General features: G+C 40.1%; 1 protein-coding gene across 8 annotated transcripts in view; it reads right to left on the reverse strand.

The window, feature by feature from the left end:
• Window positions 1–18,901, reverse strand: part of baz2ba (bromodomain adjacent to zinc finger domain, 2Ba) — a 112,347-nt gene that overhangs the window by 41,118 nt on the left and 52,328 nt on the right. For 7 of the 8 annotated variants that reach the window (XM_088992254.1, XM_088992253.1, XM_088992251.1 and 4 more), the window contains exon 3: window positions 6,603–6,773. In XM_088992254.1, the coding sequence (XP_088848380.1) occupies window positions 6,603–6,771 (169 nt within the window). In that variant the 5' untranslated portion in view covers window positions 6,772–6,773. Of the gene's footprint in view, window positions 1–6,602; window positions 6,774–15,373; window positions 15,598–18,901 lie in introns of all 8 variants that reach the window. The other variant, XM_088992247.1, reaches the window with a different exon arrangement.

Below are 18,901 nucleotides of genomic sequence, written 5' to 3' on the forward strand. Positions count from 1 at the left end.
TTCATGCAAATTCAATTTCTGCACTAGAAAAGGAGAGAACGCCTGCATGATGCCTCTGCATAAGCAAGTAATATACATGCAGGGAAAGTGATGACTGAAGAAAAGGGAGTGTGTTGTGCCAGGTGCAGATCAATGTCAAACTACAATGCACACACTACAGAAATGTAAAACATTCGGCGAACTGAATGTTTTTTTTTCCAAACAAATGCATAAAATGTTTGATGTATTATTTTTAACATGTATGACATCATTTATGACATCAAGACCTTTGACCACTTATTCAATACCCACTTTGAGATCCATGTACTTCTGGGGGTCGTATTCTCACCAGGAAGGCTATGTCGCTGGGAATTTATCACATAAGTTCAGACTATGTGCTGGAATTTGAGTTTTTTTTAAAGTAGGTGAAATGTACGAGCTTTGTTTATTAATTTAGCATTTGAACCTTAAACCACAATCCACAGACCATAGGCCCTAGTTTAGGTAAATGCTGTTATATTTGGATTTTGGATTTGCCTTTTAGTCTCGCAGTAGAGAAATTTACATTTCACAGCAGCAAAGTGATGAAAGCCTTGACAGCCTATGACAGCCTTAAACTGAAGGTGCTTTCAACTCGGCGTCATGTAAAATTAAAAACATATATTGCAGCATTGAGTCAAGTGGTGCATACCGAACTTCTACGTGTTTAACAAAATATTCTCTGTTACAGGAAAACAAGATTGCTTTCAAGGGAAGTCAACCCCACAATATGTTGATTTTCCCATGAAATCCCATGAAATCCCATGAAAGGAAAGCAATGTAAAGCATGGACATTAGCTTAGCAGTGCTGCAGGCATGTAAAAGGAGTGTGTTGCATAGATCCTTCCATTTCTATGGCTATTGTATACTGTAGCCATTTTTCATCGTGTAGTACATGGACACATCCCTTGAATGTGCATTTTTGTAGAGTATATAGTTTTTGTTTTGTTTTTGATCAAGCCTTTATCTATTGAACCAAAATTGAAACGGGGCGGGAAAAAAGTACACAAACACGGTGGCTCGATAAACTGGCCACATGCCAAAAGAAAGAAGAAATTGAGAATTCCTAAAAAAATCCTCTAAATTTGCCTGCAACTACAGATTTCCAAACGTAGACAATCATAGATTATGTATTACATTCTTATGAGTAGCGCCGTTATTTATACTGCCATTACTACCACCACTGGGTCGAGTGCCCGTAAGATTATAAGTCATAATTCATTCCACTAGTGTGCTGAAATATCCTCGGGAAGACAAAGGGTACCTCGACCCTAAACTGGATATCAAGGAGACTAATGCTCAAATGGGTTACCACTGTATTTCGTAAGCAATAAGCAGGGTTGACATATGAGTGTGTCGGCCTTTGATTTTGCTTCAAGGCCCTTCTCAAACTTAACTACAGCAGAAGCTGTCTGATGAATGTCATTAGAATATGCTGAATATGCAACCTGAGCCTTCTAGCCGAGGTTATGGTGTGCAAAGATGAACGACGGCAATGTGAACCCCGGAAAAGGCCAACATACGCAGCATTGACAGCACCCATCCCTCCCACTCAACACCCCCACGCCGACACCGGGCCCTCCCTTCATAGTCAACACAAAGTGACATCTGCAAATGCCTCTTCATTATTAATGTAGGCTTCCGTAAGGCGAATAGGCGAATAATTAAATCTAAAAAAAAACCTCAAGTAAGGAACGCCAGAGCTAGGATTTACCTACTCGCTCTCTCTCACTCACTCCCTTCCCTTGCCCTCGTTCTCATTCCGTTTCAATCCTCCTTCCACTCTGACAAACTGCACCGCCCGCTTTTTTTCATGTTTGGATGCTGCCGAAGGGGGATTAATTTGTTGTTTGTTGCAGTCAATCAAATTTCCAAAGACAGATTTAAGTTAATTGCATCCGTGAGTTGATCCCAGAAGGAGAGCGCAATGAGTTCTTATTCTCCAAGTGATATCCTCATTAATGACACACGTACACGCACCAGCAAATGATTGTTTTAGTGTTCATTTGCCAAAGTGTAAGAAGCACGTTGAACCTTGAGAATCAAGGCCTGTGCGTTTTGCCATGATACCGTATCTCTGATGTTACCTGCATTCCGTTTGACAGTCTTTCATGTTAGTCTGCCCGAAGATCCTTTTTCCACTTCTAATTAAACTTGAGATGTAGGAAGAAAGAAGTGACATAAAACCTTTCAGTTATCATCTGGTATACTGTACACTGGTCCCTCGCCTTAAGAGTGAGCTTTGAAATAAAAACACAAATCAATTATCTGAGCTTTGTATCAAAGTGAGGGTTGCGGGCGTGCTGGAGCCTGCGTCAGCCTTCTTTGGACCAGTTGAAAAGGTAAACCCTGAACTGGTCGCCAGCTGTCAATAGTTCAAAGTGCACATTTATCTTAAATGACTGAATAATTTTCTTTTGATAATTTTTATGCTTGGACGACCTTGCTTCATGCTATTCCCGGCGTGTTTTCTCATTTGTCTATCTAATAAAAATAGCAACAACACAGACCTTGAAAAGAGCAGCTCTTTTTGCTCATGTATGAGAGGCGCTTCTGACAACACTCCCTTTAACAGTTTCTTCAGCAATATTCTTACTGTTTTGTTTTTGTTCCATGTTGAGCAAAAATGAATTGCCTGTCAACAGTAGAGCTGCTTCTGCCTTTCATTCAGCCCCTTCTGACATCTGAGATTGGATGAATGTATTATACAAATGCAATTCCGATTCAATTAGGATACTGTGTAAAAGAAATAAAAAACAGAAAACGATACATTGCAAAGAATGTTCTTAACCCCTGAATAGACTCATAACAGTTGTCACTTATTTATGAATGAAGGCACCACTTTGGTTATATGTTGCAAAAGGTATTTTGTGCAAGAGAAGTGATTTGGTTGTAATAAAGAAACATAATTGGGGGAGATTTGTTTTGGGAATACTGGTGGTGGTGGGTGGGGAGAGTGGTCGAGAGAAAAATCCAGTCATTTCTTGACTTCAAAACGCAATTACAATGACTACCATTGAAACCGTTGAAATCAGTGAAAATGCCATTCTTGGATACTGATTAATGCACGGTTTGATACAAACCCCTAAAGAACGCATGTTGTATTGACTTGTGTTGTGATTATAAGGACCAACCCCCAATGAATGGTGTATTTTCAAACTTTTTTGTTATATATGGCGCACCTTTAATGAATGGAAAACGTTATCAAAAATAATATATAAATAGATAAAAGTTTCCTAAATATAATGCAAACCACATTATGAGGCACTACAGTGGAGGCTGGGGTTACGCACTACTTCTTCCACAGGAGGAAATTGAGTCGGTGGCTGCTGAAAGTTGTTGCGAGACCAATTGGGGCTCAATACTACTTCACATATAAGGCGCACTTGCTCATAAGGCGCATCTTTTGAAGTAAGTGAAGGCTTTTCGGTGCGGCTTGTACACACGAAAATATGGTAGTAATTTATGACCTTCATTTATGAGAAGACATTACGTTCATTATAATTAGGACAGAGGTAAATAACAATAGATAACATCTTATTTTTGTTCATCTCACCCAATGTTCCAAAGGTCACTTCAACAAAATTCCACGTTAGCTTATTTTGGCATGTCAGCTCACATTGTTTTATGATTCAAGTCTGAACGTCAAAGGTAATCAGAAAGCAGACTTAGATTGTCCGAATGTTACAAAAATGTGTAATTCAAATTATACTCTCAATGAAAGGTGAAACTCAGAAAAACTCCCAACTGAGGAACTTACAGGTCAAGGAATGGCTGTATTCGACTTTTAATTAAACTTAGATGTCAACGGAAAGCAATGACTTGACAGAAAACCTTTCAGCCTAAATGGACAGCATCTGCTACGGTTGCATATTAGTTGCACAAAAAGGGATATAGTACAAAAGAAGTGGTTTGTTGCAAAAAGTTCACAGAGCACGCCTCGCATTTCATTTGATGCTATGCCCAAAATCGCTTATCTTGAAAATCTGAGCTCACGTAATGGCATACAGGGATCAGAATGATGTATAATGCATGAGGAAGGAAATGTTTTAATGGCATCTTCTCCAGCACAACAGCAATACGACAAGGAGGGGGTTGGGGGTGCGCTGTGCCTAATTTTACGCTTTCCTTCCTTTATCTTGTAAGAGAAAAATTTGGTTCTGTTGAAAGAGGATGGACAAACCAGTTTACCTTTCCCACAAGGGATATATCAAAAATACATCTCGATTGATCTTTTTCAAATACACTACAACTGTTTACATAAAATGTTTGTGCTTCTTTTATTAATTCATTTATCATAAATGAAATCAAACAGAAATCATACAGATTAAAAAATGGAAAATTATTTTATGAATTTATAATCCGTTTTATTTGGAAAATCAAACGTGACCCAACAGCACAAGTTTGCCCAGTCTTGCCAAATATTTTGGGCAGGGCGTACACAAAGTGGATGAAAAATATTAAATCATGCAGGAAGATCTCTCTCTGTCTCTCTCTCTAGCTCTCAATCTCTCTCTCTTTCTCTCTCACTCACTCACTCACTCACTCACTCACTCACTCACTCACTCACTCACGCACACACACACACGCACACACACAACACACACGCGCGCACACACACACACGACTCAGTGAGATATAAATATGCACATACAGTACATGTACTTGCACAGTGTCCTGCTGAGCACGAGACTGAGGCAGCTGGAACCAGAAAAGCCGAAGGTTGTCAGGAGACATGGCCAAGCATGCGTGTGTTTCTCACACAAAAGAACCCATAATTGTTTGGGATTCATTAATGCAGCAGCTTTTCAATTGCAACCAAAGCTGTCAGTGGGGGAGGGCGGCGGGGGCGTGAAGAATCCTGTTTGTTGGGAAAGAGGTGTATTCACATACTATTAACTGTATAATTAATATGGCAGAAAACTCATTTTCATGCTAAAGAGAGGAGATGAGGAAGCGGATTCTGAATGCTATCACGACATGAAGGTGGCCACATTTGTCACTTTTAATGGTGTAGAATAGGGATTCTAAAAATGTGGGAAAAGGCACCATCGAATTGAATGTGCAAGCTGTGCAGAATATATTCACCTCTCAAACTTTGTGGAAATCTATTATCACGCCATTTGTTAAATATAGTTCAGTTGTATTGAACTTTTCAAGTGCCATGCACCCTTTTTCTGGACCCTTATCCTCCCTGGAGTCCAGGAGAGCAGGGGACCTTGCCATATGGTATACGCTGGACTAGCTGATACCCAATCGCAAAATAACCATTCACGCTCACATTGATGCAGGATAGTCAAGAGTGGGATGCGGGAGAGAACAGCAGTAATTGGACAAAGCCCACATAAGCATAGAGAACAACATGCAAACGCCTCACAGCAAGACTGTCACCCAGATTCAGACCCTCAAAAACACTGTTTATTTCATTACTTCTTCAGTGTTTATTATGATACTTTTTTAATTTAAGTGAAGTATATTTTCAAGATGAAAAAAAATACACGTTTTGTCACATATGTGAAACAATTATTTCAACTTCTTAACATCTAATCCCCTTAGACCCGTGGTTCTTAATCTTGTTGAAGGCACCGAACCCCACCAGTTTCATCTGGTCATTCATCGAACCCTTCTTTCTATGACTGTGCCCATTAACTGCAGACTAGACTGGGGGGTGGACCTCTGCAGTGGTGGATCCACCGAACCCCAGAGACCGACTCACCGAACCCCTTGGGTTCGATCGAACCTAGTTTAAAAACCACTGCCTTAGACTGTGTCACTTGTATGAAATCAGTCAACTCTGGCCCCACCCTGTGTCTCTAAGTTGTCTTTTCCAAAACCACAGCCAAGGCAGATGTTGTGACTTCCATGGTGTCACTCTTGTCCCACACTTACTGACATACTCATTGCTGACATACAATGAATGCACGAGGAATGATTGACACCTCTTCAATCAGTTGCTCGGAAGTTGTGGTTTCGTGTATATCAAATTTGATGCGCAAGCCAGTGGCAACCTACTTTTTTCCACATACAGTAAAGTCTCGTTATATCGATATCGGATATATCGATAGTCCCGGTTATATCGATACTATTTCTATGCACGCACTGAGAAAATTACATGCAAACAGGGTCGGATATATCGATAGTCCCGGTTATATCGATATTTTTTCGGACTCCCTTGAATATCGATATAACGAGACTTTACTGTATATTTATCATGTACTGTCAAGTCCATAAAGCAACCCTTTTGAGGAAAAAGAAAATGGATGGATGGTTGGATGTCAGTCATAATGGATGCTTCAACAAACATGGCAAATAAGTAATTAAAAAATGCTAATTCCCCTTTTGAGTATGACACATTTTGAACTATTTTATTCAACTTGTGTGAATAAACACATTTTCCCACATTCAAGCACATTCTAAAATTAACATTTTAGGAATAAAACGGCTACTTCGTTTTTGATTACCCCGTTTTTTTTTTGTTTTTCCGAGGCTAACAATGCGTGTTCTGACTATTCTTGATTTGACTTGTTATATTGATTAAACTGACCAAAAATTGTCTCAGGTCAAAAGACAAAAGTGTTGCTCACCAGAGGTGCTGAGGGCAGAACCCAGAGCCGAAGGGCTCGGGGCCAGGCTGCTCTTCGAGTGGTGAGTGGGAGACGACGACGAGGAAGAGGAGGATGAGGCCGCAGGGGAGGAGGTGCGCGCAGCAGACAGGGTGGGCGCAGGGGAGGCCAGCCGCTCTCCAGACTCCATATCTGTCAAACACAATCCAATCAGTGAGGTTACAATAGCAAAAAACACACACGCACACAAACCTTAGCGCGCACACACACGTAAGCGCTTACACCTGCACAACATCAACACACAGACACACACACACACACATGTGCGCGCATGCACGCACACACACAAACACACACTTTGACACTTTCCCTTACACATCTCACTTCCCCTGAACAATATTTCTATTTAGCCATGCTCACTGCCTCTCAGCTTTTATTGATTCTATGCGAGCTCGCAAGGAGAATGTCGGTCTAAGTACCAATAGCCAACAACAAAGCACATTTTGATTTTGGGATAGAAGAAAACTACAGCTGTCCCAAATGTGTTCTTCGCTTTGCCGCTGGTAGAAACGGAGACTATATATATATATATATATATATATATATATATATATATATATATATATATATATATATATATATATATATATATATATATATATATATATATATATATATAAGCTATTTTATGCGAGAAAGCACGGCTAATTCACGCCGATATCGCCATGCGCAAACCTTAAAGTTCGGCGCTTATTGAGGATTTTAAAGCCAGTAACAGATGGTTCGAGAACATCTGAGGGCGAGGAGGAGAAGGCAATGTTGGCAAAGTGGAATGAGGTGCAGGCTTTTACCGAACAGTTCCATCCAGAAAAGACTGGCTATGACAATCAACATGATGAACGATAATGTGATGCCTCAGCTTCGTAAGACCTTACAAGTCAGAAAGCAACAGGTGTCAATTAAGAGGTTTTTAATCAGCAAAAATGATGACGAGTCTCCAAAGAAAAAAGAAGAGGAGCCACACCAGAGGTTAAGTTACCAACAGTCCTTATGGAAGGTGACTGTCCTTCCATAAGCCATCAACGACCATCAAAAAGGTAACTAAAACTTGATTTTACAGCACAGTTTATTTCTTTAATTACAGTCCTCATGTAATGTGCCTCTCTTTGTGACTTTATGATACAATGCAGTGTATTTCTTTCATTACAATACAATAGCACATTTATTACACATAGAATAACGTATATTGTGTGTAGTTTTAATGCTTATTTAGTTAAAAACTATATTTGATGGAAACCCGGGAACGGAATATTCCCATTCTAATGGTTTCCTATGGGATTTTTTTTTTTTTGGAGATACACACTTCACCTTACACACTCTGTCTGGGAACCAATTAAGTTCGTAAGTTCTTACTGTGTGTGTATATATATATATATATATATATATATATATATATATATATATATATATATATATATATATATATATATATATATATATATATATATATATATATATATAAATTCAAACGCAAAATGGTTATCGTGATTTTGGGTTGCGATATTTTCAGATGGGACATTATATGGCAGGAATACACAATGATTGTAAGAAATACAGTAAAGTCTCGTAATATCGATATTTTCTACTTGTATTTCCAATACAAAAAGAGGAAAATCTGTCAGACTCCAATTTCATGTATATTCAGATTTTATGCAAGCGCGGTGGTACCCAAGTTGAGTTTTTCAAGTTACAAGCAAATGTTTCTAATATGTGGCCCTTGAAGTGAAGGAGAAAGCCCTGGCATGTGGGCAAGGAGAGCTCTTTTGCATCACTGTCTGTGACAAAACGCAACGTTTGCATTTATGCATGTATGTGAACCAACCTTTGAAGTTTCCATTTTGAAGTATTTACTAATGTCCTGATCTCAACTACCCACAAAAATGTACCAGAAAAGTTCTCCTCCTAACTACGGTTCAACAGTTAATAAATTCAGTTGGATGTTGCTACGTCAGCAAATACAATTTCCACAAACAGCAAACTATTTTAAAGTGTATTCAGTGTCAAGAAAAGAACAGTGATTATTAAATGCAGTCTATGGTGTTTACTTATGGATTCGTGAAACATGAATCGGAGTGATGGAGACACAGATTTGTTTGAATGGCTGATTTGCTGATTTATGTTAACGCCACGCTTATCTGGCAGAATGTTGTTCAGTTATTGTTGTGAATAATGAAGACTACAAGTGACCTATTATAGACGTATATAAAGACAGTCTTTCATATGAACTTGTGGTTCTCTTTTAAACTAAAAGAGACATTTTTAATGTGTAATAAATGTAATATTTATTGGAAGGGAGATTCATTTATTGCTTTGTGTTAACCTAATCCGAAACATATCATTACTTTGCACGCTCTCCATGAATACATTGGTTTCTCTCTCACACATACATTAGGCACCTCTTCCTTATAATATAGCTTTAGATACCTTTTATTTTTGGGACACACAAATTCAAAAATTATATATAGCCATTTTATAAAGTTTGTTTTATGTATATATTTCCATGCCTTCCCAGAAAACTGGCACGATTCTAATTCAATGTACATTACTCCCTGACAGAAAGGCGAGGAAATAAAGTAAACAAGTTTATATTATAAGTTTAGGTTTATATTACACCTTTAATGGTGTAATATAGTTCTGATGAACAGAATAAGGTGGTGTGTTTTAAACGTGTTTACATTAAGAGAGGACATGGAGGTTCTGTAGAGGCAATTATGTTCTGATCCCTAAAATAAACAAAGCAACTTTGTGAAAATGACCTATCATCTATCTTACCCCATTGCCAGTGTCTGTTACAGTCACACACCCCCCCCCCCCCCCCCTCAAAAAAAAAAAAAAAAAAGTTTGGACAGGATGTGTTCAAAAGAAAATATAATTCTTAAGATATCGAACTACACACATTCAGTAATAATGATGTAAAGAATTAACTCATTCACTGCCAGACGTGCAAAAATGTGTCCACTCCAGTGGCAGCCGGGTTTTTGTCATTCTTACTTGACCCACAGAATATTGAGTTTTAGGAATACATAAACATTCATTACAGCGTTAGAAACCTTAGACTCTCTTCTTTCATCATTCCTAAATTATATAGATCTGGAGTTATATGAGCTTGAAATGAGGGTGGCTGTCCAAAATAGATTGCAATACATACATATTGGTTTATATAGCGCTTGAACAACAGCTGAAGCTGGAACAAAGCGCTAACATGGGAAGAATGGAAATGCTGCCGCCTTCTGAAAAAAGAAAAAACATTCCAAGAGGCCATGGTCAGCGCTTTATCAGTACTCGCATGAACAAAAACAGAACAAATTTGGGAATTGCACTCTACGTCTATTTTTAATTCCCAAATAAATGTGTGAATTGCAATGAATGAGTTAAGAAGTTTTTGCAACAACTAAAAAATATTCTCACTCTGCTTTTTTTGCCTTTTTTTCTTCCAACAGCTCACTCATTGGTTATTAATTATTTCTCGTATCAATTAAAAAAAAATCTGCAGAGTAAAAATTTACTCAATAAAACAGGATATGTAAGCACAAACAACCAACACTTTTTATGCGTTGTAAACAATGTGGCGTGCTTGATGTATGGGTGGACAATGTGCAATTCACTGCCACTGACATATATTTGGAGTTTCTGTAGCTCAACTAAAAGTCACATTTTTGCAACACAAAAAGAAATCAATCGACCAACACCTACTCGCAACTCGAAAGCCAAAGCACCATTGTACACCAGGATGCATCCTGATAAATGGTTGATAACGGTAATATGGTTGGCCTACTTTAAAAATTCATCAAGAGTTCTTTTGAGGCCTTTGAAAGCTACGTCAATGATGCATTAACACGGTCGCATTATTGAAACAAACTCTTACAAGAAGGATTTGGGCAACCGACCAACAGACATTAACCAACTATAATCTGCTTTCGTTTACAAAAACAAAGTGCCCACACACTCACCAATGTGTAAAGCCTAACAAATCTGAAAGCGTAAACGAATCACACACGCGTGCACACACACACACACACACACACACACACACACACACACACACACACACACACACACACGCGTGCGCGCGCACACACACACACACACACACACACACACACACAAACAAACAAACAAACAAACAAACAAACAAACAAATACACACCCACACAGTCACCTCCCCGGTCTCTCACGTCAACCTGACTCTTTTCCTGTCTTCTCATTTGCCACATCCCTCTGCCTGACACTAATCCAGCAGTGGAAATCCCCCTCAAAAGCACAGTTTGCAGATTGTGTTTTACAGGCGGGCTTTGTTATTGTGTCATTACATATAAACAGTCTATTCCTCCATCTCTTTTGCCTTTCGCCCTTTTCCACTACCCCCTCTATCCCCTTCTCTCTCTCTCTCTCTCTCTCTCCTCTGCAGAGCCACTGATTAAATCTCTGAGACAAAAGCTGCTATCCTCTGAATATCAAGTATCAGCCTTTTGCCAGGAGCAACACTGACAAGAGAGAGGAGAGAGAGGGTGAGAAAGAGGCGCAGATGACAAGGAAACCTGCTGCAATCCATAGGGAGGAGGCTGCTGTGCCATCCGTCTTGGGCAGCCATTGCTGCAGTGGAAGGAAAGAAAACATGGCGGTTGTCTAATTATGAGCAAGGTCAAAGGTCCTGCAAATCTCGTCTCTCACGCAAGGTTACACAATGTGAGCCTAAGACACAGATTAACAAATTCATCAATGCGCCATATTGGATCACAGTAGATTTGAGTATGCGAACAATATCGGATCAGATGTATCAGACACATTTGGGAGGGCTGTATTCTGTGTCCTCTTAGGAAATCATCTCTGTCACCAAACTTTGGAAAAAAAAAACCTATGATCGCATGGGAGGAAATTAGGATTTCCCAAAGGACACAAAGCAAAGAAACAGTTGTGAATATTAAAACGTCTTTACAGAACAAAGGTAAAGGTTTGGAAATGATGGTTCCCCACTAAAATACGAATAATAAAAATAAGTGGCCTTGATTTCAAAATAACAGGTAATGCAAACGTTCTACTGTATTTTTCTTGGATTTCCGTCATTCTCTTTCTGATTTTTGATTGGCAGAGAAGCGGAGTTTTCAAATTAGTGCCTCCGTCAAGTAGAACAAGTTGAATTGCTTTGTGCTTAAAGAGACAGGCTATTCACTGTAATACATCCTGATCCGCTTGGAACACTCTTTTTCTTTGGTACCAATCAGCAAATAAGGAAAGCACCAACCGGAAAACGCCTCGCCTGTTCTTTTGAGCCTCGGGACAGCTACATTAGTGTTAGTGCAACTGAAGCTGACACTCTTGACACACAAAGAGAAAAAGTAAGGCTTGGGTGAAGAAAAGACATGCCGTTTTGAAAGAGTGAGGTCTGTGGCAACTCCTGAAGGAAAAGAAAATCAAGTATCATTACATGTCTGATAAAGATGGAGGGGAATGGTGGCCCTCCATAATTATCATAATGTACATGAAAACAAAAGGCTGGCGTCTCAGAGGACGAGCAAGCTTATGTGGTGTCAGCTGCTACGTGAAGCGCATCATTTCCTACCTTTTGCAGATGGGGAAAAGAGCAAAGGAGATGTTCTAAAGATGGAGGAGAAAAATTATCAACGAGGTGGGATTTTGTCGTGGAAAAAAGACAGATGAAGAAATAAGACCCAAGCAAACCTGCATTTTCTCAATTTCTTCACCGACTGCTTCGCCTTGTCAGAATGTGATGATGTGAATAGAATTGATTCCCCTCCCTAACAAACATGAAAAAAAAGCAATCCCTCTGTTGCAGAGGTGTAAAGCGGTGCTACCCTCCCCCTCATCTGCTCTCATCTCTCAAAGGCCCTCTTTCTGAGGATGAGAGATGGCGAGAGAAAGGACAGCAGGGGAAGAAAAGAATGCGAAGCCAGTCCATTTTCCTCCAGCAAACTGATCACTGACGGCAATTAAATCCAATAACAATAATACCATTGAGTTCGCATATGAATTACAAAACAGGACTGCAACAGAGATGCAGTGCCAAGGTATTTAAAGATCCAATCGTGACTTCATCATGCTAACTTAAAATGGATTTAGCATCAGAATTCGCTTGATTATATTGGTACTGTAATTAACAGCATACACCGCAGTGGCCAATTCTACAATATCTGTGAGCATCAAGATCAATTTGACTTGAAGAACGGCAGCCAATCAACACGAAGCGCTGCGAGCACAAACAGCAGGGTCTTGCAGTAGCAAGGAGAAAGGAGGGAATTTATGCTAATGGGCGGGCTTTGATTTATAAGGTGTATGTTACCAGTGCGCCACCAGTAGGCCTACAACAGAGCGCTTTACTGTCAATGCGTGCGGCTAATAGCCACTCGATCCAACCGCCCTTTCGGAGAGTGTATTGCTATAAACAGAACTGTGGTTTTATGGTTCTATGTAGAAGCCTCTGCATGTCAGCTTCATCTGAAAGAGGTGTTCTTGGGCTGGTGAAGTGTATAAAGGAGCAGGAGTCCGCTTCCAGTGTGCCCTCGCATCGCACATTTCTTTTTCAGTGCTCTCAGCAGTGTCCTGCATCAAGGAACTGAATGAGATACTGAAACCATACCACGGAATGACAGATGACAACACAAGAAATTTCTTTTTTTCATGTATAGAGTCAAGAACTACTTTGTACAAGAATAAAAAAAGAAAAGTTGAAAGTAATGTGTGCCTTTCTTTGTGAATGTGTGCCATTCTTTTCTTTGTCGTATACAGGTGCTTCAGGTGACGATTCTTCACACTTGTCATACCGTTGTTGTGCGATGCTATGCCCAACTGTGTACAAGTACCTGAGCTGAAATGATGTGACAGTGAATAATCTTTGACGGCTACCTATCACAATGCTTTTCGAGCATAGATATACCATGCAACCCAAGTGGTCAGGGTGTCTTTCATGCATGCACTAATTGAACATAAAACAATCCCTTCCAACCCCTGATGTGTCACAGGCGTGCCCCATTCCTTCCTAACCCTTACAACAATCTCTCTCGCAGACACGCACACGCACGCACACGAATGTGCGCGCGCACACACACACACAGACACACGCACACACACACAAATACAGTAACAGATGGCTGATACTAACTGCGATAATCCGCCAACAGAGTCATCAGCATGGATCAGTGGTAATCAGAGTGTGGACACAATGTCTCTTCTCCGGCCGTAATGGAAGGAGCGCTTGGGAGGGAAATGCATTATTCCGTGTGATGCCCTGACCCCATTCAAAGACACACGATGGTGGCTTCCAGCTCGCTTTCTTTATGCACTTTGCTGCCGCTGACAAAAAGGCATCCTGACTGCATCTGCTGCGCAACCTCTCCTTACAGACCAAAAAGCTTACGGAAACAAACCAGCCTACACAGATAACTGCGGGAAATAAATGTTCAGTGACCACGATTACGAGAATAGTATCAGTCACAGCAGTGCAACATAAAGCTAAATTCCATGAGCATGTCTCTGGCTTTCTGCATTGTTAGGATTACGCAAGTAAAATTCCATTCAATAAATATGATCTGGTTCACAACATTTTTGTGCTTCAATTCATAATATTTAATTCTGGTGTTTCTCGAGTCTGTTTTCTTGGAAATTTCAGTTGGGAACAACAAAAATCTGATGGCATGCACAATTTGCTCTCATTTTGAAGAGCCGTTAGTGCAGGCGTCCATATGGATGTTTGCTCTACACAGGCTCCGTTGTCAATCAACCTTAACTGACAAAAATCATCTTGCTTGTGGCAGTGGAGTGCATGAGGAAGCTCGCCTGACCTCTTTTCTCCTCCCCTCACAGCATGTAGACGTACGACAGCCACAGCGTGAGGGTATGTGTGTGATTGTACAACATCCTGGTTTGCTTCTTACTACATCTTTTCAACTGCCATTTGATTAACTTTTATTTCTGACTCGCAGGCCCACTCAAATATTTTTAGGGCAACTGATTTAATGGTATTGTTATGGCCACTCGTTCACAATATTTATGAGACAAGCCAAGTGTTACAAATGGGGGCTCATGTAAGATAAACTAAAATAAACTAAAATACTACATTTTTTAAAATGGGTATCAAAGAATGGCACCATGAGTGCCCACACCCAAACGCATGAAAAAGGAACATCAGAAGATGAAGCTATTTTGACAAGACTCAACGACATGGAGGAGGAAAATCTGTTGTCCGTGCTCTGACATCATAAACTAGGCGAGACAAGAAACATTGAATCATTTGAACAAGTCGCACCCAAGTGATCAAGTGGAAAGCAAGAAAAAAAAAATGAGAAGCCTGCAAACATAAACATGAGCAGTTTTAGCACAAATAACAAGCCGACAGCCACCAGATGAAAGTAGGAAACAATCCTGTCCCAGTGACAGGTAGCGATGAAGCTAATGCCATTTGTAGGAACAGAACTTAAAAATTGTTTACATTTACATATAATTATAAAGTGTATTTAATATTTTCCAAACTGGTTATTTTTGTTAATAGTTTGCTTTGTTGTTTTATTTTGGTCCACATTTGTTGTGCAATACATTCACACTGATTGAGCGGAAATTTTATGAAAACAATGCTGAATTACTCTATAATTATCAGTACCGGTGCTTTAAAACTGGCAATTTGTCTCAACCGATGATTTTTTTTAATCATCAATTTTAATCAAAGATAAATTGTAAATTAAGGTTGATAATTAAACCACAAGTAAAAATAAACTGCATACCCTAGTGTGGCCTCTGCGGGTGTCAACAACTAGTCACTCAAGGCTTGAGTCCACCTCCTGCCCAGTGACAGATGGCAGTGCGGGGCACGTTGGGGTTGGGCACCATTGCTCACCACGCCTCAGCTTGCCATGGCTGCGTTGTTGGCCATAGGTCTTATTACAGTCACGCCACTGTCTGCCTCCATATGACAGCGGAAGCTTCCCGCACAAGAGCTGCTTACTTCCTGTCCAAAGCAAAAAGGTAATGATATTTTCCAGATCCAACGTGTAAGTAAACAAATGGGACGGATGTTCCCAGCTGCGGAATTTACAGGTCCCCGTAAATGAGGCGTGGATCCATCTGGTTGTAAGGCTTTAAATAATCTATAAAAACCAGGAGCACACCATTTTTTTTAAGAAATTGACTCTTGCCAAATGGCTTCATTTGCCTTTTCCAGCGTGCTGTGGTTGCCAACGGCTGGAATCAACAACCCTACTCAACATCCGTCACTGCCGACTTCCCGGTGACAATAATGTGATTTTGGGACATGGTGATGACTCGCTGGAGAGGAATAAGATAGGCTTGTCACATTGCGTTTGATGTCAAAACCTATGTGTGACAGAATAGTGTTACTCAGCTCCAACAGATATAGCACCACACCTCCCATTTCCTCTCCATAAATAGATGAGCATGAGCAAGGAGTGAATGTTTACTGTATCCGCGCGTGCCCGTGTGCATACATTTATGCGCACAAACACACCCATAATGCACCATTTTAAATATCATGCAGTCAGCTCAATAACAAATTCCCATCTCTTACGCTCATGCACATTTGCATCCAGCCAGAGCTAATTATTCTCCCCATGGTAACAGAGCAGGGTGTTCGCATCAACAAAACAGCAATGTGCAGCAGACAATCATCCCTGATGAATCTGATCTTCTCCCTCTGCTAGCTCTTCGCTCATCTGACAGCCTCAATGCTCATTACACTTCGACAAAATGAATGTGATCTGCTCGCGACATTTGTCTCCTGAACTTGGGAATGACAGGAGCTCACAGCATCACCAACCTGATGACAAACAGAAAGGCCCGCACACAAACACAAACATACACAGGCTATTTTTTCTTTTCTCTGAAGCTTGTATTAATTCACTACAAATGTATTGTCCCCTACATTACTGAAATTTGCACAACTGTAATTAAAGGAAAGAATGAGGTCTCGATTTACTGACAGTTGGCACAATCTTGAGCGTGCAAACAAGCAAAATGGTCCTCGCTGGTTTTGCAATATTAGGCGGCGCACACACAATGTGATTTATTAAGACTGAATATCTGATTTTGGTATTCAAAACTGAAACTGACACCTCTGCGTGTAACAACGACTGCAGTAACAGTGGCAATTAGCGGATTTGACAAAATGAGAAGCAATGGAGAGAATGAACCTTCTTAGTTTGTTCATCTGTGTAAGCTCTCAGTCGTACAGGAGTGGTCCATCGATGAGAAGGTTTCTTCAGCCGTCATCTGTAGGGTTCGGACGTTTCGCCTCCTATCCAAGAGTCTTCATCAGCGAACTAAAGTCTGACTGGTCGTATCGGCCCTATTTATATATCCCTAATGTCCAGGTATGGCGGCGCCGGACACAGCTATGATAGGTCCCTACACTCAGGTTGGGGGGAGCAGAGGACCCCTCCCTGTGGCCCCACTGATTGTTCCTACATTCCTGACTAACGACTGGCCTATTTCCCCCACTCCCCCCCGTATCACCTCATCAGCATAACGACCCTCATCAGCATTACGAAAGTTGCCTAACCTGTTTTGCCTAAGCAGGCTATTGTATGAACGATCCAAATTGAACCTCACCCCACCAGACCGGTTTAAAGAAGGATTTTGTTGTTTTATAAGAATCGCTTCTTTTACCCCCCTTTCAAACCATCTATGTTCTTTCGCTAAGATTTTAACCTCATTGTCGTCAAATGAGTGGTTGCTAGCTTTTAGGTGCAAATGTACTGCCGATTGAGGCCCACTTGTATTATCCCTGCGATGTTGGTAAAGTCTTTTTTTGAGAATTTGTTGAGTCTCCCCAATGTACTGCTCTTTACAATTTTCATTCTTACAATGTATGGAATAAACTACATTACTTTGTTTTTCATTTGGTAGCCTATCTTTTGGATGCACTAATTTTTTCCTTAACGTGTTTATCGGTTTGAAATAAGTTGGAATTTTATGTTGCCAAAGGACTCTTTGTAATTTTTCAGAAACTCCTGCAATGTAAGGTACTGCTACTCCTCTCCTTTTTGTATCTTGAGAATTATTGGTTTCATTCCCTATTCTTTCTTTCTGACATTTGTTAAATGATGATAGTGAGTGCTCTCCTGATATGTTCTTAGCTTGTTGAAACATCTAAGGCAGACATGGGCAAACTACGGCACGCGGGCCACATACGGCTCATTAGGCTTTTTAATCCGGCCCGCCGAACTTTATAAAAGAAAATTATAGTGAAAACTTCCTTTTCCTTTTCCCTGCAATGCACATGTTTCCCCAATAGATGTCACACTCAAAACACATTGACCGTTGTTGCAGCGGTGCATATTTCTCTTTTTTTCACTTCCCTTTTTTCACTTCCTTTCACGTCACCATTAAGCCCTTCGGTGAAAATGAGCGGACCAAAGAGAAGGAAAGTGGACAGCGAATGCAGAGTGTTTAATAAGGAGTGGACAACAAACTACTTCTTCCCTGAAGTCCAATCAACGGCTGTATGTCTGAGTACAATATCAGCCGTCACTTTGCCACTAAGCATGCAAACTATGCTAGCAAGCAGTCAGCACAAGAACGGGCGGCTACTGTTCAGAGGTTGGCAGCTAATTTACAGAGCCAACAGAAGACTACGTTATTGTGATTCCTATTGACAGTTAACATTAGTATTATACCATTTGGCAACTTTTTTATTTTATTCACAAAGTTACCATGCCTACAATTAGTAAAGTATAGAATAACTCGCAACAGCACTAATAATGACATCAACAGAAGAAATATTTCCAAAGAAACAAAAAATATTCATCTCCTCATATTCAAGTGTCTCGATATATTAACACAAAGACGAACAATCATTTTTAAGACGTAGAAAGAGCCCTGTCTCTCTTCTCTGTCCGCTTTTGGCAGGAAATTTCAAGATTTATAAAGCAAAAAAAAAAAAAAAAAAAAAAAAACGTAAACATTTCGATAACATTGAACTGTTTCATAATACAGAATGTTTCATCGCGATTAGTCTTGAGACCTAATGACAAACTTCAAATATATTTGCTGTTGATATTTCCTGTTGCGCTCATCCCCACCATATGATTTTTATGTGTAACAATTTTTCGGTACCGTACAAATGATCCTATTGTCATTTGACGACAATGAGGTTAGAATCTTAGCGAAAGAAAATAGATGGCTCTAAAGGGGAGTAAAAGAAGCTATTTTCATAAACAGCATAACCCTTCACTAAATCGCCATGGTGGGGTGAGGTTCAATTTAGATTGGTCCTACAACCGACTTCTTAGGCAACG

This window comes from Hippocampus bargibanti, linkage group LG03 (genome assembly GCF_051943395.1).
Source record: "Hippocampus bargibanti isolate YZ-2025 linkage group LG03, ASM5194339v1, whole genome shotgun sequence".
NCBI lineage: Eukaryota > Metazoa > Chordata > Actinopteri > Syngnathiformes > Syngnathidae > Hippocampus > Hippocampus bargibanti.